The sequence below is a fragment of the Chionomys nivalis genome, chromosome 11, assembly GCF_950005125.1.
Source record: "Chionomys nivalis chromosome 11, mChiNiv1.1, whole genome shotgun sequence".
NCBI lineage: Eukaryota > Metazoa > Chordata > Mammalia > Rodentia > Cricetidae > Chionomys > Chionomys nivalis.
In genome coordinates, this window is record NC_080096.1 from 41,281,215 (window position 1) to 41,309,114 (window position 27,900).

Below are 27,900 nucleotides of genomic sequence, written 5' to 3' on the forward strand. Positions count from 1 at the left end.
AAACAAGCATGAAGAAGAAGAATAAAACAGAGTAAAAGGAGAAACAGAAATTATGTAGATTACAGGGTACTTCTACAACTCTATCATAGTGGGTAGGAAGACAGGTTCTAGAATCAGACTGTATTAACAGTGGATAGGAGCACCGTTTCTAGAACCAAAATGTATTAGACAGGAGCACAAGTTCTAGAACCAGACTGTATTAAAGTGGACAGAAGCACAGGCTCTAGAATCAAACTGTATTAGTAGACAGGAACACAGGTTCTAGAACCAGACTGTATCAAAGTGGATAGGAGCACAGGTTCTAGAACCAGACTGTATTACAGTGGATAGGAGCACAGGTTCTAGAACCAGACTGTATTAGTAGACAGGAACACAGGTTCTAGAACCAGGGTGTATCAAAGTGGATAGGAGCACAGGTTCTAGAACCAGACTGTATTAAAGTGGACAAGAGCACCAGTTCTAGAACCAGACTGTATTACAATGGATAGGGACACAGTATCTAGAACCAGAATGCATTACAGTGAAATAGGTAAGATCTCCTGAGCAAAATGGGAGGGGAAGTGGGGGGTAAAGCGGAGGGAAGGGTGAAGGAGAACATGAGGGAATGGGATGGCTAAGTTGGGGGAGGGACAGAGAGGGAGAGAATATCCTGGAAAGAGATATCTTGATAGAGGGAGTCATTATGGGATTAGGGAGAAATCTGGTGTGAGGGAAACTCCCAAGAATCCACAAGGAAGACCCCAGCTAAGACTCCTAGCAATAGTGGAGAGGGTGCCTGAACTGGCCTTCTCCTGTAGTAAGATTGGTGACTACCCTAACTGTCATCATAGAACCTTTATCCAGTAACTGAAGGAAACAGATGAAGAGATTCACCGCTAAGCACTGGGATGAGCTCCTGGAGTTCAGTGGAAGAGAGGGAAGAGAGATTATAAAAGTGAAGGGGTCGAGATCATGTTGGGGAAACACACAGAGAGAGCTGATGCAAGCTAGTGGGAGCTCACTGACTCTGGACTGACAGCGAGGGAACCTGCACAGGAACAAACTAGGCCCTCTGAATGTGGGTGACAGTTCTGTGGCTTGGGTAGTCTGTGAGCTCACTGGCAGTGGGACCAAGATTTGTCCCTAGTATTTGAACTAGCTTTTTGGAGCCCATTCTCTATGGTGGGCTATCTTGCTCAGCCTTGATACAGGCAGTAGAGGCTTGGTCCTGAACAGCCTGATATGTCAGACTTTGTTGACTCCCCATGGGAGGTATTACCCTTTCTGTTCAGTGGATGGGAAGTGGGGTGGGATACGGGGAGGGGGAGTGAGAGGAGGGGAGGGAAGGGAAACCATGGTTGGTATGTAAAATGAAAACAAACAAACAAAAAAAACCTTTTAAATAAATTTTTTTATAAAGTACAAAACCTGAGAAGTAAATTAAGAAGACAATTTTACAATGGTACCAAGAATAATAAACTACTTGAGGTTCAACTTAAGAAGAGAAGTCTTATGCAGTAAAGTGATAAACACTGCTGGAGAAATTAAACATGAGTCATCTCATGTCTATAGATTAGAAAACAAAGTCTTCTTAAGATGACCAAACTACCCAGAATCATCTACAGACTCCATAAGATATCTGTGCTGAGGAAGCAACATGTAAGACGACAGAAGTGTGACCTCGACCCAAGAAACTGGCTCAAATAACCTCAGGACTGCACCAATTAGGGAGAGTAAGGTGAGAAAAAGGATGATGGAGAAAGGAGCCTGGTGGTACTTAGCTCTCTTGTCCTGTGTGGGAGAAAATATGCAGAGCCTGGAGCTAGATGAGGAAAGAAATCCTCTGTCTCAAGAACCGTATGATCTCCACAGGAGTAGTATAAACAATCACCTTTCCAGATTCTCTTTGTATTACATACCTCTGGTTGACTCCTCTCATGATACTGGTTGGGGACCAGAGAGGCAGCTGAGCTGTGAGAATGACTCCTAAGAGGAACTGATTTGGCTTCTGTACTTCTGGATGGGCTGAAGTATCTGTCTGACTGAGTGTGTACAGCTGATCACAGGCAACACGGCGGATCTGAAATGTGATCAGTGGTCAAGGACGGATCGTCAACATTCCAGACCGCTTAAAAAGCGACATTCTGGAAATTCACACCATTTACTCATTCGAGTGACTGAGAGATGTTAGAAAGGTGTAACCACTCTAAGTTTGAATGCTAAAGACTCTGATGAATAAATGGATTAATTAAAAATAAATGTGTTGCTGGGTGGTGGTGGCACACACCTTTAATCTCAGCCCAGCATTTGGGAGGCAGAGTTAGATGGATCTCAGTGAGTTCAAGGCCAGCCTGGTCTACAGAGATAGCTCCAGGACAGCCAGGGTTACACAGAGAAATCCTGTCTTGAAAAACCAGGTGTGTGTGTGTGTGTGGGGGGGGGGGGTGGTGAGTGCTTTGGAAACTAATCACTACTTTGAGTCAATGAAAATAAAAGTCAGAAAATGCCATTTTCAAATATTTAAAAAGTTCATGTTCATGGTCACATATGAAAGAAATAAAACATAATTAAAGTTCATGGTTTGAAGGTGATCTCTCCAGACTCTAACCAACATGTTAAAGCTTAATTCCTGCTGCCCTTGAGGTCACAGATGATCAACACCAGAGGCTGCTCTTTGGTCATTATCAACAACAACGACAACAACAAAATCAAACCTCAATTAGCTCCACCACCAGCTCAAAGTCCTGTTGGACTGTGGAGGAAGAGACAGAAGGCAGGCAGTAGTCCAAATGGTCACTTTTCCTTCAGAGTGGTGGCATTTATGAAAGCCCGTAACAATACCAGCAAAAGGTTTTCTAAGGAACAGAAATCCTTACCTCAGCACTTGGTGATCCAAGCAAAATGTCAATGATAAAATCAGCAACACATGGCAAATTATAGAAAGATGCTAAGGAGAATGAGGGAGGAGAAAGAGTTAATTAGGTGGTGTACCTACAAAATGTTGGTATTTGTGAGTAATTTCCTAAGCTCAAACTTAAGCAGAAATTTTTCTCCTTTCTAAACAGAGTCAAACCCTAGGATCATCCCATGTCTGTCCAGAAATCCCAAGGAACTGAATGTGTAGCATTGCACATCTTAGCACCACTATCTCGTATGTACCAGTTACAGAATAAGGAAGTCTTATCTCTATAAATTACCAGTGCTAATAATAAAAAATACAACCTAAACTAAGTTTATACATGATAAAAGAAAACATGATAAAAACGTGGAGAAGCTGTATTTTTTCAACTTGAAAAATCTCTAAATCAAACAATTCCAGGAAAAATATTTTTAAAAAGTATGGTACAGGTTTAAAAAGCTATTTCATAATGATTTATGCTTCTCATATAAAACTCTTCAAATGCATTTGTTCTCAAAGAAAATCTCTGCGGATACTACTTTAATTAATTAATTATACAATTAGTTTGAATGTTAAAAAAATACACCATTGGGATTGAAGAGGTGGCTCAGTGGTCAAGAGCACTGGCTGCTCTTCCAGAGGACCTAGGTTCAATCCCCAGCACCCACATGGCAGCTCACAACTGTCTGTAACTAGACATGCATGTAGGTAAAACACTAATTATACATGAAATAAAAATAAACTATAAAAAATACACCATGACCATTAATTCTGTATCTCTGGTGGTCTGAAATAATTACAGCTAAGACTAGACAATTAGTACACATCTGAAACTGAACTGCTAATACATTGTTGCTAAGTATTTCCTGAGAGCATCCTTAGGCAGAGTTTGGGTGCTGAAGATTCAGCAATTCAGCAGGGAAAAAAATGAACACGTCTCTGGCTTAGTAGAGCTCACGACATAGTTGGCAGAAAGGGGATGGTGGCAATGCCATGATAAATAAGTGTATTATATTGAAGGCTATAAAAAGAAATGATGTTGAAAGAGTAAGTTGAGGGACTTGGGTTGTGTGAGGGCACAGGGAAGGCTTTAACTTTTGGAAAGATGGTCAGGGAATGTCTAACCAGAGTATTATGTATGCAAAGACTTGTAGATGAAGAAAGAGCATTAAGAGAAAGGGGGAACAACCAGTGGAAAAGCCTATGGAGGGAACATAGCTTGTGTGCTGAGGAAATAGCAGAGCTGTCTGTGAGTCAGGGACAAAGCAGAAGAAGGGGAAAACAGAATCACTGGTATAGTGGATTGAGTGGGTTTTGGAAGCTTAGTAAAGACTTGGTTTTTACTGTAGATGAACAGAGAAGCTTGAAAGTTCTGAAGAAGGAATGGTATAATCTGACCAATACATTAAATGGCCCTCTCTGGTTATGCACAAAGAATAAACTGCAAGGGCAGAAGTAGGGAGATAAATTAGGTCAACATTGGTACAGTCTAATTAAGAAATGACAGCAGTTTGAAAGTACTAACCACAGCAGGGTTACAAATACAATCTGAAGAAGGTTGCACTCCCAGAATAAATACAGATACAATAAAATGTAATAGTTATTCCAAGATTCTTAGCCAGAGTATGCAGAAGGCTGGGATTGCCCATAATTTGGGAGAATTTTTGAGAGCTATGGACAAAATCAAAGTTCATCCTGGACAGGTTAGGTGTGAGATACCTCATGTAGAGCTACGAGAAGAGTGGTCCAAGCCCCAGATTGAAACTAATGTGTTGGATGTTAGCATCTATGTGGAGTTAAGGCTATGAAACTGGATAGAATTACCAGGAAAAAGAGAGGACAGAGCAGAGATACCGCAAGACTAAGGCCCAGCATCACCACCCACTTGAAGTCAGAAAGATTATGGAGCCAGGACTAGGTTTCATAAATTTTAATGATGGAGTTATTACCAGGAACATCTAATTTATTGTAAACTAGTAGCCTGGGGGCTTCAATTCCTTAGTTATAATAATTTCCCACAGGGCAGACATAGAGTCCTATAACAACTGATGTAGAGTTTTGTGTGTTGACACAAATGCATGCATGTATGTATGTATGTATGTATGTATGTATGTATCTATGTACACAAAAGGCTCATAAAGCACTCAACTATTCCTGTAGGATACATCACTCCAGCACCATTTTCAGCTTTGCTACATCCTTATTCTCTCTACCCCTTCTCTCACTAAAAGAAGCTTTTTCTAAAGCAATGTCAATTCCTGACAAATCTAGTTTTTCTCCCAAAGAAACAAATTACTAATAAGCCATCTCCTTACCCAGTTGCTGACTCCGAAGCTGCAGGCACGTAACAAGAAGAGACAAAGCCTCTCCAGCAATTAGGGCATCTTTGGTGGACACAGATTGCTGCCGGACACAGATTCCAGCATGCAGAGCTGCTGGTTCTCCTTCACTGCCAGAGCTGCAATTGCTTCCTGAAAGTAGAGAACACAAGTTTGTGTGGCTCCTAGGATCACACAGTAAGATTCAGAGTCCTTGTGCACAGTAAATACTGTAAGAAAGCATTGCTAGGGAAAAGAAACGTAATCTCCATGTTCGATACATGTTAACTGCTTTGTCCTTAAACACATTTGCACGATTTCAAAACGTTTTCACAAGATAAAACTACTTTCAGATGGGAGAATGTCTTATATCTTGTAAGACAATCTTGATGGACTACATGAATATAAAAATATCATTCACCTAACATTTCTGCATATTATATGCCATAATTAAAAAAGACTTTTATTATTAAGCTGGGTGTCGTTATACAGACCTTCAATGCCAGTAACAAAGAAGTAGAAGTAGACAGATCTCCGTGAGTTTGAATCAGCCTACTCTATATAGCAAGTACCTGCCCAGCCAAGGTTTACAATGAGACCCTATCACAAAAAACAACAAACAAACAACAACAACAACAAAAACAAACTAGAAAAACCTCTTACTATTGATGTATTTATTAACATACAGAGCAGGAAAACCAAACAAAGTTAAAAAATAAAACCACATAAAAAGGCCTAATAGAAAATAATATGACAGGGCCTAGAAGGATAACTCAGTTGGTAAAATGCTTATTATGAGAACTTGAACTCAATACGCATAATTCATGTAAAGCTGGGCATGGTGGCACACACTTGTGCTGGGGAGGTGGAGACAGGCACATTCCTAGGGCTTGCTGAGACAGTCCAGCCAACTGGATGACTTCTGGCAATGAGATACCTTGTCTCCAAACAGTCCCCTCACCCCAGAACAAAAAGAGAAATGCCTGAAACAATAGTCTTAGGTTGATTCCTAGTTCACATACACATTATGTATAAGCCCCCCCCCCACACACACACAGTGAGACAGACAGACAGACAGACATGGGTGGGCATGGAGCCATTCTAAACCAAGAAAGGAACTGTTTACTACATTAGACTTCTGAAGAATTCATGTTTCAGCCACACTTTCATGGCTCAGCAAAACTAAAGATGGTTGAACTTGACATCTCTATTTATTCTCTGCATTAAAATAAATGCCCTTTCTCTTAAATAAGGTATCAAGACTATGAATTTTTACTCATGTTCAAAAGAGAAAAAAACTTTTTATAATTTGATAAACGTGCACATGAATTATTCTTATAGCTACTTCTTGCCTAATGTTTTATTATTGATTTTTCTACATGAGTACTGTATTCACATCATTTCTATCTGCCATCCAATACCCCCACTCCCTCCCAAATTTATGGGCTCTTCCTCTTTAATTATTATTGTTATAAGTACATATACACATACGTATATAGATGTTGACACACACACATGCTCACTCACTCACCAAGGACTGAAAAGCCATAGGGAAACATACTGATCTGTGTTTACTTAAAAGCACTGTCCTATTTTAAAACAGTACCTGAACTGCTGAGTCTGTTTCTAATTCCAGCAGGAAACAGAGAATTACTCTCTTTAATTGGCTGGCTACTTCCGACAAGGTCGAGCCGTCCTGCAGCTGCAGCCCATGAGAGTCTCATGAAACAAGCGACAGTGGCAGTGAAGTCATTTGCTTCCATAGTCTGAGGAGGGACAGAAAGGGCGGTATGGGAAGGCAGTGCTCCTGAAGACATCCACTGACTTCTTTGACCTGTGGCCGTAGGTTACAGCTCTTCCCTCCCACGTCACCCAGGACTGCCCTCTCACACTACCACACTGTTCAGTTTTAAGACCTGTTAACTGGAGTCTCTAAGCTCCATGTTTTGGTTTTACCCAATCATTCCTCAATTTGTTTTTTTGCCATTTCCTCTCCTAAAGTGTGCACAGTACACTTCAGCTTCCATGAATGTCCTTGTGACTTAGCACGTGAGCTCTGGTTTTGTTCTTTTTTTTTTTTTTTTTTTTTTTTTTGAATAAGTCTCCTCTCCAACTCCCTCACTCTGTTCCCTATTTGGTCCTTAAGACCTAGCTCAGGCACCACTTTCAAATTAAAGAACACAGGACAGCCCTGGTGAAAGACCCCTTACTGCTGAGGCTCCCAGAACGCTTTGCTTCTGCAGTTTCACCTTGATTAAGCTACTTTTGTACTTGCAGTCACTGTCTTTCCCATTCATGCTAAACTGCTTGAAAGCAGTATTCACACAGGAGCTGTTCCATACCCACAGTTCCCTCTCCCGAGTAGGAGGTACTTACACTTCTATAATTAGCAGCCACTTACTTGTATTGCAACTCGAGCAGCAGGGATAATTTCCTCAACCCTAATGGAAGACCTGTCAGATACTGACAACTGTCTGTAGGATGACTTTTCTGGGGTCCCACATAGGGACATCTGTCTGCTTGTCTGCCGGCTGACATTTCGAAAAGGACGGGAAGAAAGTGCTTCTATGCCATCTTTGGTGAGGTCTTCATCTAATGATGTTGGCATTGTCTGTCCAACAAGTAAAAACCTTAAAAATAAAAAAATAACACTCAAAGTTATTTCATACTATTTTAAAATGGTAAAATTTGTAAAAAAAAAAAAAAAAGTAAAATATTGCCTTGTGAGAATAATGTAATACATTTTCATACCTTGCAAGTTGTAGACAGATAGAATAAACACCCTGCCTTGTCTCATAGTCTACTTCTGATGGGATGGAATCTCTCTGCATGACATTTACAACCAAACTTCAAAAGAAAGAACAAAGGAAATATATTAAAGACATCAATTTTTTAAAATAGAAAACTGTCTGTAACTAATGTAATAACCCATAAATGTTCTTAGTAACCAAGTTTCTACATATAAATAAACTATCTACATTAGTATTCTTTTGATAAAAATAGGGACTTCCATATTTTTTTCCACAAGGACTTCTGTAAGAATTGGACTTGTGGTTTAGCCTAATAGACAAGCAAGGTCGTGTGTTCAGGTGGCAGCCTTTCTCACAAACTGGTTTGCCGTCACTAAATAATTCACATCATGGTATTAGTGGAACTAGCAATTCAAAAATATATCAAGAATTGCTATATTCAGTCAAACTTGTTTTCCATCTCCACTAGACACTTCATTATACAAAAGCTTCCTAATTTTTCCTGTTTCTATTCTTACGTCTCTACCCTCCAAATCTATTCTCAGAAGGTCAACCAGATTGATTTATTTAACATAGAGACCAGATCATGGTACCTGCCTGCACAAAGCTGTTCAATGGCTTTCCACGTGGAAGGAAAAGATAGAGTGTGCACAGCAGTGTAAGGGGCTCCATACCCTGCTCTCAAATGTCCCCAGAATGCCACACCCAACTTCTCTTCCCCACTCATTTGGCCTCAACCACTCTGGCTTCTGGTGTCCTATATAGGTTACCATATAAGAGTAGACACTAGCTACTCTTCTGGAGACTGGTTTCCAGCTATAGTTCTCAAATTTTTGTAAAATGTCACTTAATCAAGTGGACATTTTCTCATTTTAACTCGCTCTTTAGCTCTTATCACCCTCTAACATAAACCTTTACTCGCTGGCCTACCGCTTGCCCTCCCTAGGAGGCTGTAAGCTTTATAGGGACACGGGTTTTGTCTACTTTACTCACTGCTCTGTTCCCACTGCTTAAAACAATGTGTGAGACACGAGCTAACAAACACACACAAGAAAGTCCAAGCATAATGCCTGACCATCACAGACATGCAAACTCTTGGGTAAATAAGCTTTTGTTTCTTTTTTTTCTTTTTTCGAGACAGAGTTTCTGTGTGTAACAGTCCTAGCTATCCTGGAACTCACTCTGTAGACCAGGCTGGCCTTGAACTCACAGAGATCCACCTGCCTCTGCCACCCTGAGTGCTGGGATTAGAGGCATGTGCCATTATGCCTGGCTTTTGAAACGAGTTTTTAAAGAAGACTACTTCTAAAATGCAGCTTGAAACTGGATATAGTGGCTGTAACAAGGCGGGAGAATTGATGTAACCAAGGCAGGCCTGTGTTAGAAAGTTAATTCTAGGCTAACCTGGGCTACAGAGAAAGATCCTGTCTCAAGGAAATGGGTTGTGGGGTGGGGATAGGGCGGCAAGGGAGAAAGTGGGGGAAAGAAAGACAATAAAAAATTTCTTGTGTGTCTCAGACCTTCCACATTCATTCTCCCACTACCAGAGGGGAGACAGACATACTTCATTAAGTTTTCCCAAGTAGTCAAAAGTCAGAAAATGAAGAGAAATATCCTAAAGGATCCAGCATCATTCCTATTCATTTTAACCCTCATAATGCTTCACACAATACACTGGAGGATAAGCAAGGCTTCTGGGAGAGAAATAAACTAATATGACCATACAGAACTGGTTTTGCAACTCACAAACCTCAAACCTCCTGCTTTGAGGAAGTTCTCACAGAAGGACTTTGCACAGCTTCTTGCCATGTCATCATCAGCTGTTGGCATGAGTTTAGAGCTTAGAACCTGGGGAGCAAGCAAGCAAAGTTAATCACCCTAACATTTTCTGTAGAAACAACTCAAGTCAGAATTTCTTTAATGCCACATCTTAGTTTCCCCAGAAGTCTATGAAGTCTGATTTCTCTCCAACAAAGACAATCACATTTTTCCATACTGCATTTAATTAGGATTTCTTTTTCAAGTTTTGAACCATGTTTTTTCATGAAATGCCTTCAAGTTTAGATAACAACAAATAAATTTATTTAATAAGCAAAATACATTCTTTAAACACAGAGGCTAGAGTTTTATAAACAGTTCAAAAATAAAAACCGCGAGCTGAAGCCCCTAAAGAACACAGCTCCTATTCACTAGACAGGTGCTCGGCATTAGGTACGTGCATTTTATTTTGTAAGGAAGGGGGCTAAAGGTCACATGGTAAGATTTCAAGTCTAAGTGGTTTTACTCTAATATCTCCACCCTTTTCTGATACTGCAACACCTACCTAAAGCTTAACTGAATATTGTGGTGAGTGGAGCATTCTATTACACAAATCACCATAACCCAGTACCAATTTCTAGCACCAGTTCATGTTCTAATTTTACTAGCTAATTTTTCCATTGCCTCACTTTCCTCATCAGCTAAAGGAGGATAATGATTCTACACACCAGCAGACTGTCAAACTAAGAGAAATACAATTTTAAGGTGAGTAGCAGTACAAACAAGTATTCAGGAAACAACAACTCATTGAGTTGTTACGATTTAAAAATCTCACAATCATAGTTTTAAACTAGATATTTTGAACTCTAATTACTTTCTATTCTAAAAATTGTACTTCTGTAACGGTATGGGCATTTTAAGCTTATGCGCTTAATGTGGGGTTTTGACTAGAGACACCTTCTTCCTAGATTCTCTTTGGGAAAGAGCTCCTCAGTTTCAGAGTAAATACAAGGGAGATAGGGAGTCCAGTTATCTGCTCACACCCCATTCTCAGTGAGCCACAGTTTAGGGAAAATCAGTTTTCTTGAAAGGAAGAGGTATTTATAGTATTAGGTTTGGGGTTTCCTGGTGGACCAATGTAAGTTAATGAGCAAAATTCAAGGAAATTATCATTTTAGGCACCAGCTTTGAGGAGAATTAGGTTTTCCACTTATTTTGTACATCTGAAGCAAAACAGATCTATTAAAGAAATTCACAGTCCCTTTGCAGCCCTAAAATTACACTGGAGATACTTTATAACCACACTTTTTTGGGTTATATGACAGTGAAATGTAAGTCATTGGTGATGAGCTACATCCCACTGCTGGTCTTGCTTTGCTAGGTGATCTCAAATAAAGATGATGAAATTACACCTTAACTTTTCAGAAATATCATCTCAAAAGCAGTTAATCTAATAGGAATCAAAAGATAAAAAATTTTAAGTTTAAGTAGGCCAAAACCAACTTTGTCTTAGAATATTGTACTTATTTTTAAATGTCCGTGCTATATAAGGTCATATTTCATTTTAAAAATGTTTTACTAAATATTTTCCTTTTAAATAAACTAATGTGTCTTTTCACAAAAATGAATACTTTAAGGCTAATATGTAATATCATCATACTTTGAACATATAAAAAAGTGTATGATTATATACTCCAAATAAGATTAGACGAGTAAACCTTAGGGAAAATACAGGTTTCCCCTTACTAATTATGACATTCGTTATGAATCAAAATCTACTTAAAATGCATACTAACCAAGATATCTGTTATCTATTAGGCTTCATGATACACTTAAGGCTACTTAGTTAATGATGTGGATATATCTCTCTAGGACAAAGCAAATTCATTCAAGGCTTTTACAAATATTGTGATCCAGGACATCCTGGGAGCAGGAGTGTTTGTACCCAGATACTTCCCACTTTGTTTATACTTTCCTTTCCTGATTAAGTGCATCCAGAGTCCTGTGTGCCTCATATAAACCAAGATGCAATTACTTTGTCTTTTTAGCCACTGTAATGATTTGTAAACAGAAAACAAGCAGTGTTTGGTGAGTTAAATATATTCATTTAAAGCTATTTTTAATGAGATAAATAATTGCATTGGGCAACTGATTATATGTCCCTTGTGGTAGTTTGAATGCAACTGGCCCCCAAAATCTTATAGAGAGTGGCACTATTAGGAGGTGTGGCTTTATTAGAGTGTGTATGGCATTATTGGAAGAAGTGTGTCACTGTGGGCTTTGAGGATTCCTATGTTCAGGATACTGCCCAGTGTCTCAGTCGAATTCCTGCTGTCTACAAGATGTAGGACTCTCAGCTAATCTAGCACCATGTCTACCTGCATGTTGCCATGCTCCCTATCATGATGATAATGGACTTAACCTCTAAAACTGCAAGCTAACCACTCCAATTAAAAGAGTTGCCATGGTCATGGTGTCTTCACAGCAACAAAAATCCTAACTGAGACACCCCCTAAAATCACTTTTTGAAATTTAAATCCCCAGTATGCACTACAGGGTGGAGGCTATTGGAAGTAATTAAGTCATGAAGGTGACACTTTCACGAGGGGGATTAGTGCTCTAAGTGACCTCAAAGAGCCCTTTCACCCACTGTCTACCAAGTGAAGAGACAGGGAGAGCACAGTTGTCTATGAACCAGGAAATAGGCCACATCAGACACTGAATCAGCTGACGTTTTGATCTGGGGTTGTCCAGTCTCCACAACTATGAGCAATAATAAATTGTGGCTTAAGCTACCTCAGTCTATGCATTTATTATAAAACCCTAAATGACTAAATAAAACATAGTAAGATAAAAGATAATTAAAAATAATTGCTCTAATTCATTTAATAGTCTTCTCAGAACTTAAAATAGTAATGTTAGTGTGCTTCTTGACAAATTCTTCATAAATCTGTATTAACGTTAACTACAACTTAAAAAAAATATAATGTATTTAACCAAGAAACCTAAAGATAATTCACATTATAGACTTGCAAAGCTTACAGAGGAAAGCAATGAGACACAGGACATGTAAGATTTCCTAATTCTTCACTTAAATCTTATTTTGTGAGTAAACAAGAGGTATAAATGGGAAAAAAATTAAGAATTTCCAAAGGTGAAAAAAGTTTCAATTTATCTCTTTTTCTCTACATTAATTTTCCAGCAGATCATCCCATAATAAAATCTTTGGTTGGAAGAGTCATGACAAAATAGGCCTGTCAAAGGAAATGCGAGGAAAAAAATCTTTCTTACTTCCAAGTTGTAGAGCACCCTGAAGGTTGACATGCCAGGAGCAAAAGAGCGGAACAAACTCTCCAAGATGGAGCTGGCGCTGGGCTGATGCTGTTGCTTTGATGACAGGGACGGAGACTTTGAAGACTGGGAGCTTGTTTCAGAGAGCAAGGTTTTCTGTGTTTAAAGGGTAGAGAAGAAACACTTTTTAAAATCTTAAAGTGTCTTAAAATCATACTCTAAGGAGAAGCAGATCTCTATGCTTTGTGCTTTTTTCCTCTTTATTATAAGCCACACTAAGTTCTCAGGAAAAAAAATGAATAAACGATTGAACAAACCTACTTCATAAAACCACCTAATTCTCTACTAACAAAGCACACAATGAGTTTAATGAAAGATGGCCAAACACTTCATGAATGCTTTGAGACTGCATTCTACGAAATACTAGGGAAGTCATCTTCATTTTCTCCCATGTTTAACTTTTGTGCTTTTAATGAACTGTAAGACTGCTAGCAGAGTATTGAGGACTGCTTCCGGCTGACACTGTTTCACAGTTACAACAGTTCTTTCAGATTAATACCTAAGCCACAGATGACACAAATGAGCAGATCCAATTTCCAACTACTAAAATATTAAATACAAAACTTGGTTTCAACAACTTTGTCATAAATGTATAAAATAGTTTATATGTAAATATCTTGGGGAACAATATTCTGAAAATTAAACAAAATAAACCACTATTTCTACTTTTTTCTTTGCATTGATAGGGACTGAAGACAGGTCTTTGTATGAGGGCAAATGTTACAATACCCAACCCTTTTCTTTTTGAGACAGGGTCTTAATATGTAGTTCAGGTTGACCTTAAACTTAGATCTTTCTGCCTCTGTCTCCTGAAAGTTGGAGTTACAGGCAGACACCAAAATGCTCAGTCAAAAAGAACGGAAGTGTTACTTGTGAAAAAAGTAATAATGATTCACTTATACAAAGACTTTAGACAGAATAATCAGATCCAGGGAGGCATCTTGTTGGGAGTGCAAAGGTCCCTACACTCACAGATCTACAGGAAAATCAAGAATTTTAAGCATACTGAATTGCCCTCTCAAAGGTCCCTACACTCACAGAGCTACAGGAAAATCAAGAATTTTAAGCACACTGAATTGCCCTCTCAAAGGTCCCTACACTCACAGATCTACAGGAAAATCAAGAATGAACACATAATCTGTTCTTCCATCCAGGAAGCTGGGAGTTGGAAGTGATTAATAGCCTGGTGTCTGCGTTATCTGTAGGTCAAGTCCAGGCCCGGAAGTGATTAGTAATCTAAATGGCCCTTACATTATTTATATGGTCAGGCGCTCCCCAAACTCCCACAACCAGAACCAGAGATGACTAACAGTCCAAATGACCTCTATGCTATCTGTATGACTGAGACCAGGCCAGATCCTCCCCTAGGCCCTTAAGCTAGTAAAGGTAGCCAATCTTCTGAACCCATCTTCATAGAAGAAATGACATGTACTTTGAGTTGAGTTTTGATGTAGTTATGCTTCCTTGTGTATTGTATTACACTGGGAAACTTTTTTCCAAGTTATACTATTTAAATTTGTTGGGAATAAACCATGTGGCATCAGACTCCCCAAGGTTTAATACAGGTTGATGAAGTCAATCTGAATAGACTTCCCATTCTCACCTCTTCTTGGAATACTGCCTGCACTGACATCTACAGAGAACCCCCACAGCATCTTGAAAAGGAAAACATCTCAACACCATCAGAACTGCCTGATCCCCGCAGCAAGTACATATCTCTGTGCACCAGTCACTTCTTTTATACCAGGCACAGGCTCTTCCTAAAACTTTATCTCATTATCAGATCTGTTTGGATCTTTTACAGGGCCCCCAAAGTTCTGATTTTAACTTATGGCAAGGGTATTTTTAAAAAGGGAAAAGTATTATAGAAAGATGCTATCATGTGACCTTTGTAGGATTCAGATAATGTTTTCAATGAATCATAACACAAAATCTTAAGCTAGTTAAATAACTATCAAAAATATGAATACCTTTCTGCCTAAAGAATCCAGCTGATCAAGAGCTTCCTGAATGGCTGGATCAGTGGGTATCAAGAGCAGAAGCTTCCGTACTCGTAGAGTTATCCTGAGAAATTTTCAAAAATAAAATAAATTTCTTGCATATAAGCTATAGCTTCAGCAATAAGTCTTTTGGTATATATAATACATATACACATATATGTATGTTATGTATGTATGTATAAATAAAATAAAACACATTTCAAGCAACATTTACTTGGGTCATCAACTTTTAATAACTTGCTCTCAAGCCTCACAAATACATGCATTTACCTTGGCTCCTCTAGATTGGCAAGCTGATACAGCATGTCAAACACATTACATACAAGTGCCATCACCACACCAGGGAGAGATTTCTCCTGAGGGAAAAACAAAAACAGCCAACTATAAATACATACTAAGAACAGAAATTTCTTTTTCTAACCAAACTTACAAACAATAAAAAATATTACTGGAAGGTTGGGACTACACAGTTTGGGGGAGACTGGAAACATGTTATTCAGTCAACACTTCCCCTGGCTACCGGCTTGGGTTAAGGCCCAAGAAGAAGGCAGCAGAAGTGATGTAAAGTAAGGAGCATGCGTAGGCACCACAACAGAGAACAGGCACCAATAAGCTCATCAGTGACTTTTAGAAAACATAAGGAAGGAAATGAATGACCTGAAAACAAAATTAAAGTAGTATCTATATGTGTCCACTCACATCCAACACACAGGTAGGTGCAACTCAAGCTGAAAAAAGGTTACCCTGGTTTTGCTAAAGATCAGGGAAGACAATGTGAACAAAACCACCAAAAGAGAGAGAGAGATTCAGATATAAGTGCAGATACCTGGTCTAGGGTACAAGAAATGATATCATAAATGTATTTATATAAATGACTTTAATAAATTCAGGATATGTACCTGAATATATTACATAGTTTTAAGTTGTTGGAATTTGAAAGCAGCCATGTATACCGTGTTTGCTAACTTTCTTGATACACTGAGTGAGACCTTCTAAATTCTTGTATGAAGTAGTGCAATAATGTTGTCAAGTAGAAAGAGAGTCAAAGAGTTTACATAGAGAAGTAAAGGACTTAAATGCAATAAACACACATTACAAATACCTTCACTTCACACGAGTTTCCTCTCTAGACAGTAATACCCTAAAGAACAGAACGGCTGTGTTCAGTTCTGTGACCCTGAAGCCAGCCTTGGTCTTAACCCAGAGAAATATAAACAGATCTATTACTTCATGAAGTCACTCAAGTACTGACTGACCCATTCTGTTCCAGGTGCTGTTTCAGGGTATTGGGGTGTGCAGTAAACAATAACAACAACAAACCCAGTTTACTCTCAGGGAGCTTAATGTTTTACTAGAAGACAGAGTACATAAATAAAATGTGAAGTATATTAATGAAAAAATAAATCAGAGAAGGTAGAAATGGGGTTGACAAATTAAACAGGATGTCAAAAAAGGCTCACAGAGTAGCTGGTATTTGAGCAAAAGCTGGCGTGAGAGTCAGACACTCTATTGAACGCGTTAGGAAACAACGTTTTTGGTGCATGCAAGAGAAAGTGCAAACCGAACCATATTTGAGGACATACAGAGAAGCAGTGCAGCTCTAAAGGTGTGTGGAGAGGGTCATAGAGAGGGCCTTAGAGACGCTCCGGGGTTCTCAGGAAAAGCCCTAACTTTTGCTCCGTGTGTGACGGTGGCGAGTAGAGTGATTTGAGGGGTGATACAGTGTGATTCAGGACTGCTGAGAGCCACACAGAGATTCCCAACTCTGAACAGTGGTAACATTCAAGTGAAGGTGGTGGCTGTATAGAAGCCGTGGAGGTGGAGGGAAGTAGCTGGGTGCTGAACATATTTTAAAGGTAGAGCCAAAGACTTGCAAATGGATATGGGTGTGAGAGGATGGATCTAAGGCAGCAGGTCTCAACTTGTAGATTGCAACTCCTTTGGAGGCTGATCTAATCTTTCACAGGGGTTGTCTAAAACCATCAGACACAAATATTTTAGAGAAAAATGACAGTTATAAAGTAGCAATCAAAATTATTTTGTGAATGAGAATCACCACAACATGAGAAACTATATATATTAAAGAGTCAGAGCATTAGAAAGGTTGAGAAACACTCAGGTATGAACAACTTACAAGAACAGAGATGCCTTGATCTGAGATGGAACAAGACTATAAAATGAGAAATTCAGGACTGAGGGCCCGACGACAACAAGAGAAGGGTATTGGGGGAGGAGCTCCGCTTTGGGTGTCTAGTAGTCAGTGAAGGGACACCGGGTTAGTAGACAGAGCATGTCTCTGCACTCTATGCAGTTTGGGAATGAATACAGAGAAAAGGAAGCTCCAAGAACTAGGTTTATTAAAAAATAGTGCAGAGGCAGAGGTGAGTACTCAATAAAGGAACTTTAAAACACAATGACCAAAGAGAAAATACCCCCCTGAAGCGTCAAGAAGATGAGAATTGAGAGGCAGACACATGAACCTGAGAAAGACTCGAGGAGAGCAAGAAAGGATGGACAGAAGTTAGAAGTTGAGTTTAAATCACTCTTTTCAGGAGCTTTGTTGATCTGAGGAGAAAACAGGCTCATAAATGGTAGTGAAACTGATTATTTTGGGATGGAGGTGTGTGCAAGTGCATGTGTGTGCAGGTAAATATACACATATAGGCCAGGCATCCACTTCAGGAGACATTTACCCTGTTATTTGCGATAGGGTGTCTTACTGGTCTGGAGTTCGCTGACCATGCTAGGTGGCTGAGTAGGACCATAGCATCTGCCTCTGCTTCCCAAGTGATAGGATTACAAACATGTTCTCACCTTCTCTCTGTTCTATGTGGGTGCGAGGATTGAACTCAGTTCCTCATGCTTGTATGGCAAACACTTTACCCTCCTGCCTGTACACCACACCTGAGTACTGAGGAATGAATGACCCAGTAATCAATAAAGAGAGATGTAGGAGAGGAAAAAAAAAGTCAGATGGAATGACCGAGCCAGTGCTTCAGAACCCAGAAGACTGGTAAGTTATATATCTTCTCTGCCCTGAATCAGTTCTCAATTACAGTTTTCTTTACTCAGATTTGGCCAGACTAAAGAGATGTGATCACCCGAATCTGTATGGACCAAAGGCAGAAGGAAAGGCAGTAGTTATTAAATCTCTGTTTCTACTCTGAAGTTGCTCTCTGTACCTGTTCCATGGCATATGATGAACTAAAAACCCCACTGCTGCTGCTACTGGAGCTTGTTGAGGAATCTGCAGAGCTCCCAGAGGGGGTCCCGCTGCCAGAGGTCTTCACTGTGAGAACTTGCTCATCAGAAAATCCCAGCTGGTGGAGGAGCTTTTGATCTTTATTCACTGTCAGCTGCAAAAGGAGGTTTCTTAGTTACTGGGAGAAAAGAGGAGGAAACTACTCAAACTGGGCTAACATGCCAACAGCTGCTTAAACCCACCAGACTATCATTCGTAAATATCTGTATGTTGTCCACAGGAGAGCACAGCTGTTTGGCTATCTTCCACCGGACACTGCCTATGGTTTCATTACTGTGTGCCTAGAAAATAAAAACCAACACTGGGGTGAGATCATTCATTTATTCATTTCATTTCATTATTCTCTGGAAGAGCAGTGCTCTTAAATGTTGAGCCATCTCTCCAGCCTTTCATTACTTAGTCCTTCAAACCACAGTCCTGAGCATCTACTATATACTGGACCCTTTTCTAAAAGCCAGGAATACAGCAGAATCTTGGCAAGACCCTGCCCTTGGGTCACTCCCTTTATCAAGTGTTAAATGCCTGATGCCATTTATGTATTCCTCCCCTTTATGTATGGAATAAGATCTCAAGCCACTCCCTGGAAATGTCTTCTATTCCTAACTTTCTCATCATACCCACTCTCAACAGCCACCTTGTGAGCCTTTATACCTGCTGCTCTCTGTCTGAAAGACTACCAATAAAAGCAATTACTCTGTTGCTTTTCAAATCCCTGTTCAAATACTACCCACCTCAGGGATCCATCTTTATCCAAGATATTTCATGAATACCATCATCTTCTACCAACTTATTATTCTTTATTATTATTTATTCTTTATAACACTTATCTTTACTTGGCATTACATATTTACTTATACATCTGCTTATACTCCATGGTTTCCTTTCATTTCAGGCTTACTTTATGTGTACATTTGTGGTGTGTATGCGCGTGAAAACAAAATAACTGATGTCGAGTGTCTTCTACTACTCTCCACCTTATTTTTGGGACACTCATTAAACCTAGAGCTCACTGACTGGCTAAGTGATCTCTAGGGATCTTCCTAGATCCCACCCTAGGTCTAGGATTACATAGGTACATACACCATGCCAGCTTTTTACCTAGGTTCTAGGGACCCAAACAGGTCCTCATGCTTGTATGGTAAGCACTAACTGAGCCATCTCCCCAGACACCTCAGTCTTTATTTTCAATTTGTTTATCAAATACCTCTGAGAACATCCTTCATCTCCATCAGCATCATTCTTATGAAACAAGACATGAAAAAGCTACTGAGCTTAGTATAAACTTACCTCTACAGCGAAGGTATCTTTGGTAGACTCATAGGTAACATTAAGAGTTAAAAGATGTCCATGAAATGAGGCACCGTGAGGTAGAATAGTTCGTGGAACAGAGTAAAAATCCTTCAAAGAGATAAGCCAACTGCGTCAGATGCACTGTGGCACAACCAAACGGGTCAAAACACATGCTTCACCCACCTCATCTCACAACATGAATAAAGTTGCTCTATAAAGAAGAGAACACACCTCTATTGTGATCACATAGCGTTCTGCTAGGAGAAGCAATCTCTCGATTATCACAAGTTTTGTTGATCTATGAATTTAAAAAAAAGTCTTTAAACATATTGGAAATGAGTCAGTGGCTTCAGCTCAGTTCTGTTTCACTAAGGCCACAACCTCAATCAGCACTCACTGGTCAAAACTGAAACATACAAAGATTAGATTTTCCTTTCACCCACTTAGAGCTGCAATGCTCAGATGAAATACAGGAGAAGCCTGTCCCTTCCCGTGTTTCCTTTACTCTTTAAACAGTCATTCCATAAAAACAGGATCTAGGTCTCCAGGTGTCTGTGTTCGCCAATTCACCAAGACTGAACAATCAGAGAACTTGACTCTCATAATCTTAAAACTAAAATATGCCACAAAATTCTTCAAATAGATGGAATCTGACAAAGTTTTGTGTTGACTGGAAAATCTGAAGACAGGTGCAAACAAATATACCATTAATACAAGTTATTAATTGAAAATGAAATCAGACTATGAATGACTTTTTGGGGGGAAAGGGGAACAGTTTCTCTGTAGCTTTGGAGTCCTGGAACTAGCTCTGTAGACCAGGCTGGTCTTGAACTCACAGAGATCCGCGTGCCTCTACCTCCTGAGTGCTGGGATTAAGGGTGTGCACTACCACCGCCAGGCTTGAATAACTTTAACCCGAGAAGAGGTACTACCATTTCCCGGTGATTGGACTAGCACACTGATTAGCAGTATGCAAATGTTCACTTTTGTAACCATTGGTTAAGAACATTTTAACAGTTCTGTCAAATCTATACAACTGCATTCTCTAACCTTCCAATCTGTATGGGCAAGAACGAGAATTAGAAGTCAGATGAAAAGTATAACAGAACCAAGCAACCTGTTCTGATACATCTCAATAATTAAATGAACTACAGAAAGCATTGTGATGTTGAGAATATGGTAGAAAAACCCACACTCTTTAGATTACAACAAATGTAGATTCCAAAAAATTCTTTTAAAACTACTGAAATGAGACAAAATACAACACTCTTGCTCAAATTCAACTCTAAAATACATTTTATTAACAATACTTAAATAAGGATATTTAAAAAATTATATGGACTCTAACTAGCTAAATGTGAAAAGATTCAGAATAAAAAGCACTTGGTAAACGGGTAAAAAAATAGATTCATTTGAAGTAGCAGTTTGAAAATCCAATTCAATTCATAAATGACTTACTTGGTAAGATGAACTGTTAAGGAACCAAGCAACAGACCTGAACTAACCCTTAGAACATTGTACTGAGAATTCTTAATATATATTCTATTTGAAATACACACATACACACATGAGATGGGAAAAGCATTTGTTCTTGTTATGAACTAACTCTATAATCACTTCTACCATTTAAAAATGAAGCCTTAGGGGGATGAGTTTTGTTCCATTCCATTGTATCAATAAAGTATAACATCTAATACTCAGCTCATTATTCTCAGTTTAGTAGAATTTGGGAAAAGACACTGCCTTGATTACCTTTCTTAAGGAAGGTTTAGAGAGAGAAAAAAGTATCTCAACAAGGGAAAACACACACAACTGTTCCAGCAGAAAAGGACTGAATATGAAGCTATCTGTAAAGGGCAGCAGAGTGATACTCAGAGCAAGCTCTTCTCTGTGCTACCAAGGATGCAGAGCACCAACGATGTCTAGCTTCTTATGAGTGCTCAATTTAAGGCTCCACAGCAAACACTAAACTCAGACTCTACTAACACTTTAAACTCTAAGCAGCAGTGTAAATGTCGATTCAAAGTTGTCACACAAATATTATTTGATGGTAAAGCTCTGCCTAATTTTTTTTTTTTAAAAAAAAATAACTTTAGGTGAATATTTTAGTGGGCTGTGATTGTATTACAGTGCATAATTTAAATCAGTATTGTTCATTTCCTTTTCTTTCTCCCATGTTCTGGGACTACTCAAGGAGAAAATCTTTACCAGCATATTTATATTTGAAATACAAATATTTCAAACCTGGGTGAAATATTTACCCAGTGAATATATCTTTATTAAATCCTTAAGATTAGGCTACTCAATTACTCAGTTACACATAACCAAAGTAGTAGAAAATAAAGTAAAAACAAAAGAATGTGTCCAAAGGGCAGATGGTGGAAGAAGGGATACTAGGGTGACTCTGGTGAGCACCTATAGATCTTTAGGACACTGAAGAAGGTCGACATTAGGACATACAATTCTCCATAGCAGAAGCTATGACATAAAATGAGGACACCAGTGAAAGGATGTTGGGAATGGCATAACATCAACATTTTTTTAGAAATATACACTTTTGTGTTATGTGATTGTATTTATTTTTGAAACCACTTACCTATACGGAGACTGAACCGATGTTGCTACAGTTGGCATTGCCGTTGCAGTGAGCATTTTTGTTGCTCGGGTCACAGCATGTGTTAGAGTGGGGCCACCAAGTGCTGAACTAGCTGCCTGTAAAGTACAAAATAATCATTATTCATTTCATATCTGGGTTTCTCAACCTGGGGCTAACTTCTTGTTGCAGAAGCTGCTCTGGACATGCTTAGCAGGATCCCTGGTGCCACTAGGTGCCAGGAAGACTCCTTCCAGTTGTGACAATGAAAGTCTGTACCAAATAATCCCTGGGAGGCAAAATAAGAACTGGCTGAGGGCTGTGAGATGGCTCAGCAGGTAAAGCACTTGCCAAGAAAGACTGATGACCTGAGGTGAATCCCTGGGACCCACATAAAGAGAGAAGGAGAACTCATTCCATAAAATTGAGTCTTTTGACATACACGTATGCAACACAGCATGAGAATATCCCTTTTGTGCTATCATACACATACTACACACAAGTAATAAAAAAATTAAAAAGAGCTAGTTAAGATATGTTAATACCTATATTGTACCGCATATAGAAGAATTTGAATATGAGTGTTTTTTAATGATGATATATTTGTATGGAAATAACAATTTGGGGAATATTTTACAGAGTATTTGCTTGCCACGGTGAAGATTAACTTATTAATAACTTCTGGGGATGATGTAGGAGGTTCTTCTGTTCATGTGTTGCTTTCATTGGTTAATGAATAAAGAAACTGCTTTGGGCCTGATACGGCAGAACTTAGGTAGGCAGAGAAAACAGAACTGGATACTGGGAGGAAGGGCAGAGTCAGGGAGAAGCCATGGATCCTCTGCCTGAGATGGACACCGGTTAGAATCTCCAGTAAGTCACTGCCACATGGAGATACACAGATTAATGGAGATGGGTTAAACTAATATGTAGGAGTTAGCCAATAAGAAGTTAGAGCTAATGGCCATGGAGTGTTTTAATTAATAGTTTCTGTGTGGTTATTTCAGGTGTAAGCTAGCTGGGCGGCCGGGACAAACAAGGGGCCTGCTCCTTACAACATGGGGGACAGTGGCATTTTATACTTTTGGAATACTCCATTAGCTATAAAACTTCAAGCACAGATTTCAACTGAACGTTAATCTTCAGTGCTTTAGTCACCATGATGGAACTAAAGTGGTCAAAATAAATATGATATAATATTAAACCATAGGCTTCTAATGAACAAAGAGAGCCAACATTGTTTACTTCCTTCCAAGTCTCCTACTGCTGTTTTAAATGGCATTTGTTGTATAAAATATGTAAAACACAGATACTCTACTACCAATGTGGAATACATCAGCAGCAGATGTGACAGAGAGGTAAAAAGATAGATAGGAGAACAAAGGGATGAGATAGAAGGTAAGATTTTCTCAGTGTAGTTGTAGTGTGAGCACGCATGCATGCATGCTCACATTCATGAGTACATGTGTGTGGAGGCCAGAGGTAAATATTAGGTGTCTTCTTCTATTTTCTCTACACCTTGTTTTTTTGATATAAGATCTCTTCATTGAACCTGAAGTCAATATTTTGGGTTAGACTTGCTGACCAAGTGAGCCCCTGGGATACACCTCCAGTAACTGGAGTTACTGACACCAATAGCAACGCCAACACCTAGATCTGAATATAGGTCCTCATGCTTTGCAGCAAGTACTTAATCCCTGACAGACATAAATGCAAATGCCTGTTCCCATGCCATAACACTGTACTTCTGATCACTTCTCCAATAGTACCTAACCACAAATACCAGCATTATGCATTATTCAAAACTATAAACTTATAGGGGAAAAGAACTAATTTAAAAGACAAGAAATTGTTACTCACTTCTAGTCTTGTGTAGCAATCAGCAATAAATTTTTTATGTAAAGACACTGAGTCCTGAAAATAGGAAGTATATGGAAATTAAAATTACACTTTGGCATTTAGTTGTAAACATTAGTCAAGACAAAATATCAAAATAAGTCAAATTGTGATACAAGGACCACAACTTACCAATAACAAATACATAACTTTCACATTTTTGTGTTTGAGTAGCATTTTTCCTTGGATACTCACCTTCTTTAACCTAGGATTTAAGTTAATGTAACTGTAGTTTATGATTAATTGAATAGCTTCATTAGCAATTTCTTCATCAGGTGATTCCATGGCTATTTTCCAAATGAAATCCATTCCTATCAATTCCAGCTTTTCTACATACTGTGTAAAATTAAAATATATATAAATTAAACAGTAGACGATTATTATAACACTTCTGGTAACTATTTTCTGTTAAACCATTGAGTCTGAACCTCTGCTTAACAAAATAAAGATTCTTTATCAAAAACCACTACTGTAGTGGAACTCTCACATGAAAACCAACCAACCAGTCACAGAAACAACAGGCACCCTTCATAGCAATCAGATTAGGGGCAGAGATGTTTCTCTAGAAATTCCTAGCCCAAGGGAGACAACTACCCAAAGAAGCTAGTCAATCAGAAACCGAAAAGTGAGACAGATATCATCTTTATAATGCTAGTCAAAAGAAACGAAAGTGAGACAGATATCATCTTTACGGACTGCTCCTCGAAAAAAGCGAATCAACACTGAAGTGGCTACTAATTCTGGGAACTCGGTGCAGCTTCCCAAAGCTTGGTTAGAAATAGCAGGGTGCTGCACTTTAAAGTATCATGGAAACATGCTGACCACCTCGGGTACAGGACCTAAACAACAGGGACTTAGAAAGATCAGTGCTTTCGTGTCTTAAAGACACATGTGAATATGAGTATTCTATGGGTTCCATTTTTCTACTTAATAGTCTATTCCCACATTTCCCCCTGCAATCCTTGCAATGACAACCTAGGAAGAAGATTTTGTCATTCTCAGGTACAACTGAATTGTTATGTAGAAGTCACTGGATTGCTGGGCAGTGGTGGCGCACACCTTTAATCCCAGCACTTGGGAGGCAGAGACAGGCGGATCTCTGTGAATTCGAGACCAGCCTGGTCTACAAGAGCTAGTTCCAGGAAAGGCTCCAAAAGCTACAGGGAAACCCTGTCTTGAAAACCAAAAAAAAAAAAAAAAAAAAAAATTAATTAATTGAATGAATAAATAAAGAAGTCACTGGATTAATTCCCCTGGAAATCCACCTGATAACCACAAGTTCAGGGCTACTCCTAAATGAGAGGTGAAGAGTGAACAAACTTCCTAGGTGATAGTGTTGGGCATGCATCTACCAGTGCCTTCAAAATGGAGCCTCTGCCACTGTCTAAGTAGGCAGGGATAAGGACCGTATTTAAACAAACTTGTTTATGTTTTCTTTCCATTAGAAGACAGGCTCCCCCTTTTTATTCCCCTCTTAATATTAACCTATATCAAATAATTTAAAGTATGGTACATACCAATTGAGCTCCTTGTCTTTTTAATCGATGATCACAGAGATTCACATTTTCAAAAAAAGTCTTAAATAAGTTGAAACCTATAATTATAGAATGACAATAAAATCCATGAACTCAAAGACAAGATAAAAAGATTAAAGTGAAAAGACTAAAGTGAATCAGAAGTGAAGGCTAAATGCTCCTGGCAATGGTTTCTTGAATAGGTTTCAAAAGTGCAGTGGCTGTGCATACTGTAGGCTGTGTGTGGTGTAGACTGTGTGTAGGCTGTGTGTGGTGTAGGCTGTGTGTGGTGTAGGCTGTGTGCAGGCTGTGTGTGGTGCAGGCTGTGTGTGGTGTAGGCTGTGTGTAGTACAGGCTTTTGGGTGGTATAGGCTGTGTGCGGTGCAGGCTTTTGGGTGGTGTAGGCTGTGTGTAGTGCAGGCTGTGTGTGATGCAGGCCTGCAATCACACCTATTCAAGGTGCAGAAGTGTGAGGACTGCTTTAATTAAGTCCAGAAGCTCCAGACCAGCCCGGGCAGCACAGCTCAATCTCATCTCAAAAAACCATAGGCACCTTTAAAAATGCACAAGCGAATCATACACCTTAATCGCAGCACCCAGGAGGTAGAGGTAGACCTCTGTGGGTTCAAGATCAGACTGGTTTACACAGCAAGTTCCAGATCAGCCAGGGATACATGATGAAACCCTGACCTAAAAAAACCAGACAAACCAGAACAGTAACAAAAACCCACAAGCGGCAACATGTAAACTAGACTTCATCAAAATTTAAAATTTTGTGCTTCAAAGGACACCATCAAAAAAGGAACAGAACATACAAAATAGGAATTTTGACAAACTATGTTTCTAAAGAGCTAATACCCAGAGCATATAAAGAACCCTTACATCACAATAGCCTAAGCAAAATATAGTCAAAAGCACAACTAGACATTCTTCCAAAGAACTAATTCATAGAGAAGAAAACCAATCTGAATAGATGCTCAGTATCATTAGTTATCAGGAAAAAGTAAGTCATAACTACAGGACATAATTCACTACCCACCAGGACATCTTTTAAAAAGGAGACAATAATTAGTATTGACAATATTGAAAATTGGAACCCTCATACACTGCTGGTGGGATTATAAAATAGTGTAGCGCCTTTGCAAAAAGTTTGATAGATCCTACAGTTAGACTTCATGGCAATGTGACTCTAAAATTCATAACCAAAAGAAATAAAAACACAAAACTGCTACATGATCATGTTTCTCAAAGTGGTAGCAATAAATGTTCATAGAATGATGAATTAACAAAATAAGGGACAGCTCTGGTGAAATATTATACTCCTAAAGTGATTCATTCAACAACCTGGGAGTGTCTTGAAAACATTAAGCCTCAATTACAATCATAGAAAACAGCTACAGAAGATCTCAAATAGTGTGTGTGTGTGTGTGTATGTATATATATATACACACACCAAATGTTTGGACTGGGCCAATCCAAAAAGGAAAAAGATTAGAGGCTGGGCAAGGGAAGGCTGGAGAGTGGTGGCCAATGAGTACGGGTACGGGGCTCCCTTTGGGGTGATGATGTTTATATGTCAGAAAGCAGTCAAGGCCTCACAAGTGAGTGCAGATTAAAAGCTGCTGACTGTGTATTTACAAATGAGTTCTATAGCACAGGAAATTAATCTCAATAAAATAACTTAGTCAAAAGAAATAACTGAAAGGAAGGAAGCATTATGTACTTTGATATATTTTTACCTAATAAATCTTACTTATTAGGGAATACCAGAAAGATAATTTGGGAAATTAATCTATTAGGCTATATAACTTTAAAATTCAGTAAGGTACCATGTGGATATGTATGCAAAAATATTCCAAAACATTCAGCTGCTTCTGAGAAGTAGGATAAAGATAAGAATGAAGATCTGCGAGCTCCTTGGCCAGCAAAGAGATCTGACCTTGGTACCAGAAGATCCATTAGTGGGAACCTTCATCTGGCGATGGATGGAGATAGAGACAAAGACCCACACTGGAGCACCAGACTGAGCTCCCAAGGTTCAAATGAGGAGCAGAAGGAGGGAGAACATGAGAAAGGAAGTCAGGACCACGAGGGGTGCACCCACCCACTGAGACAGTGGGGCTGATCTATTGGGAGCTCACCAATGCCAGCTGGACTGGGACTGAAAAAGCATGGAATAAAACTGGACTCTCTGAACATGGTGGACAATGAGAGCTGATGAGAAGCCAAAAACAATGGCACTGGGTTTTGATCCTACTGCATGTACTGGCTTTGTGGGAGCCTAGCCTGT

The 27,900-nt window shown here is 39.1% G+C and overlaps 1 protein-coding gene across 2 annotated transcripts in view; it reads right to left on the minus strand.

Annotated features, from left to right (window-relative positions):
• Usp24 (ubiquitin specific peptidase 24) overlaps positions 1-27,900 on the minus strand; it is a 138,867-nt gene that overhangs the window by 41,898 nt on the left and 69,069 nt on the right. For both annotated transcript variants that reach the window (XM_057785576.1, XM_057785575.1), the window contains 18 exons: positions 25,614-25,690; positions 24,292-24,432; positions 24,061-24,114; positions 22,204-22,319; positions 19,839-19,905; positions 19,605-19,715; positions 18,500-18,598; positions 18,238-18,411; positions 15,326-15,411; positions 15,026-15,119; positions 12,996-13,151; positions 9,697-9,794; positions 7,948-8,043; positions 7,598-7,826; positions 6,803-6,962; positions 5,194-5,349; positions 2,856-2,926; positions 1,899-2,059 (listed from right to left, as the gene is read on the minus strand). In XM_057785576.1, the coding sequence (XP_057641559.1) occupies positions 1,899-2,059; positions 2,856-2,926; positions 5,194-5,349; positions 6,803-6,962; positions 7,598-7,826; positions 7,948-8,043; positions 9,697-9,794; positions 12,996-13,151; positions 15,026-15,119; positions 15,326-15,411; positions 18,238-18,411; positions 18,500-18,598; positions 19,605-19,715; positions 19,839-19,905; positions 22,204-22,319; positions 24,061-24,114; positions 24,292-24,432; positions 25,614-25,690 (2,146 nt within the window). The remainder of the gene's footprint in view (positions 1-1,898; positions 2,060-2,855; positions 2,927-5,193; positions 5,350-6,802; positions 6,963-7,597; positions 7,827-7,947; positions 8,044-9,696; positions 9,795-12,995; positions 13,152-15,025; positions 15,120-15,325; positions 15,412-18,237; positions 18,412-18,499; positions 18,599-19,604; positions 19,716-19,838; positions 19,906-22,203; positions 22,320-24,060; positions 24,115-24,291; positions 24,433-25,613; positions 25,691-27,900) is intronic.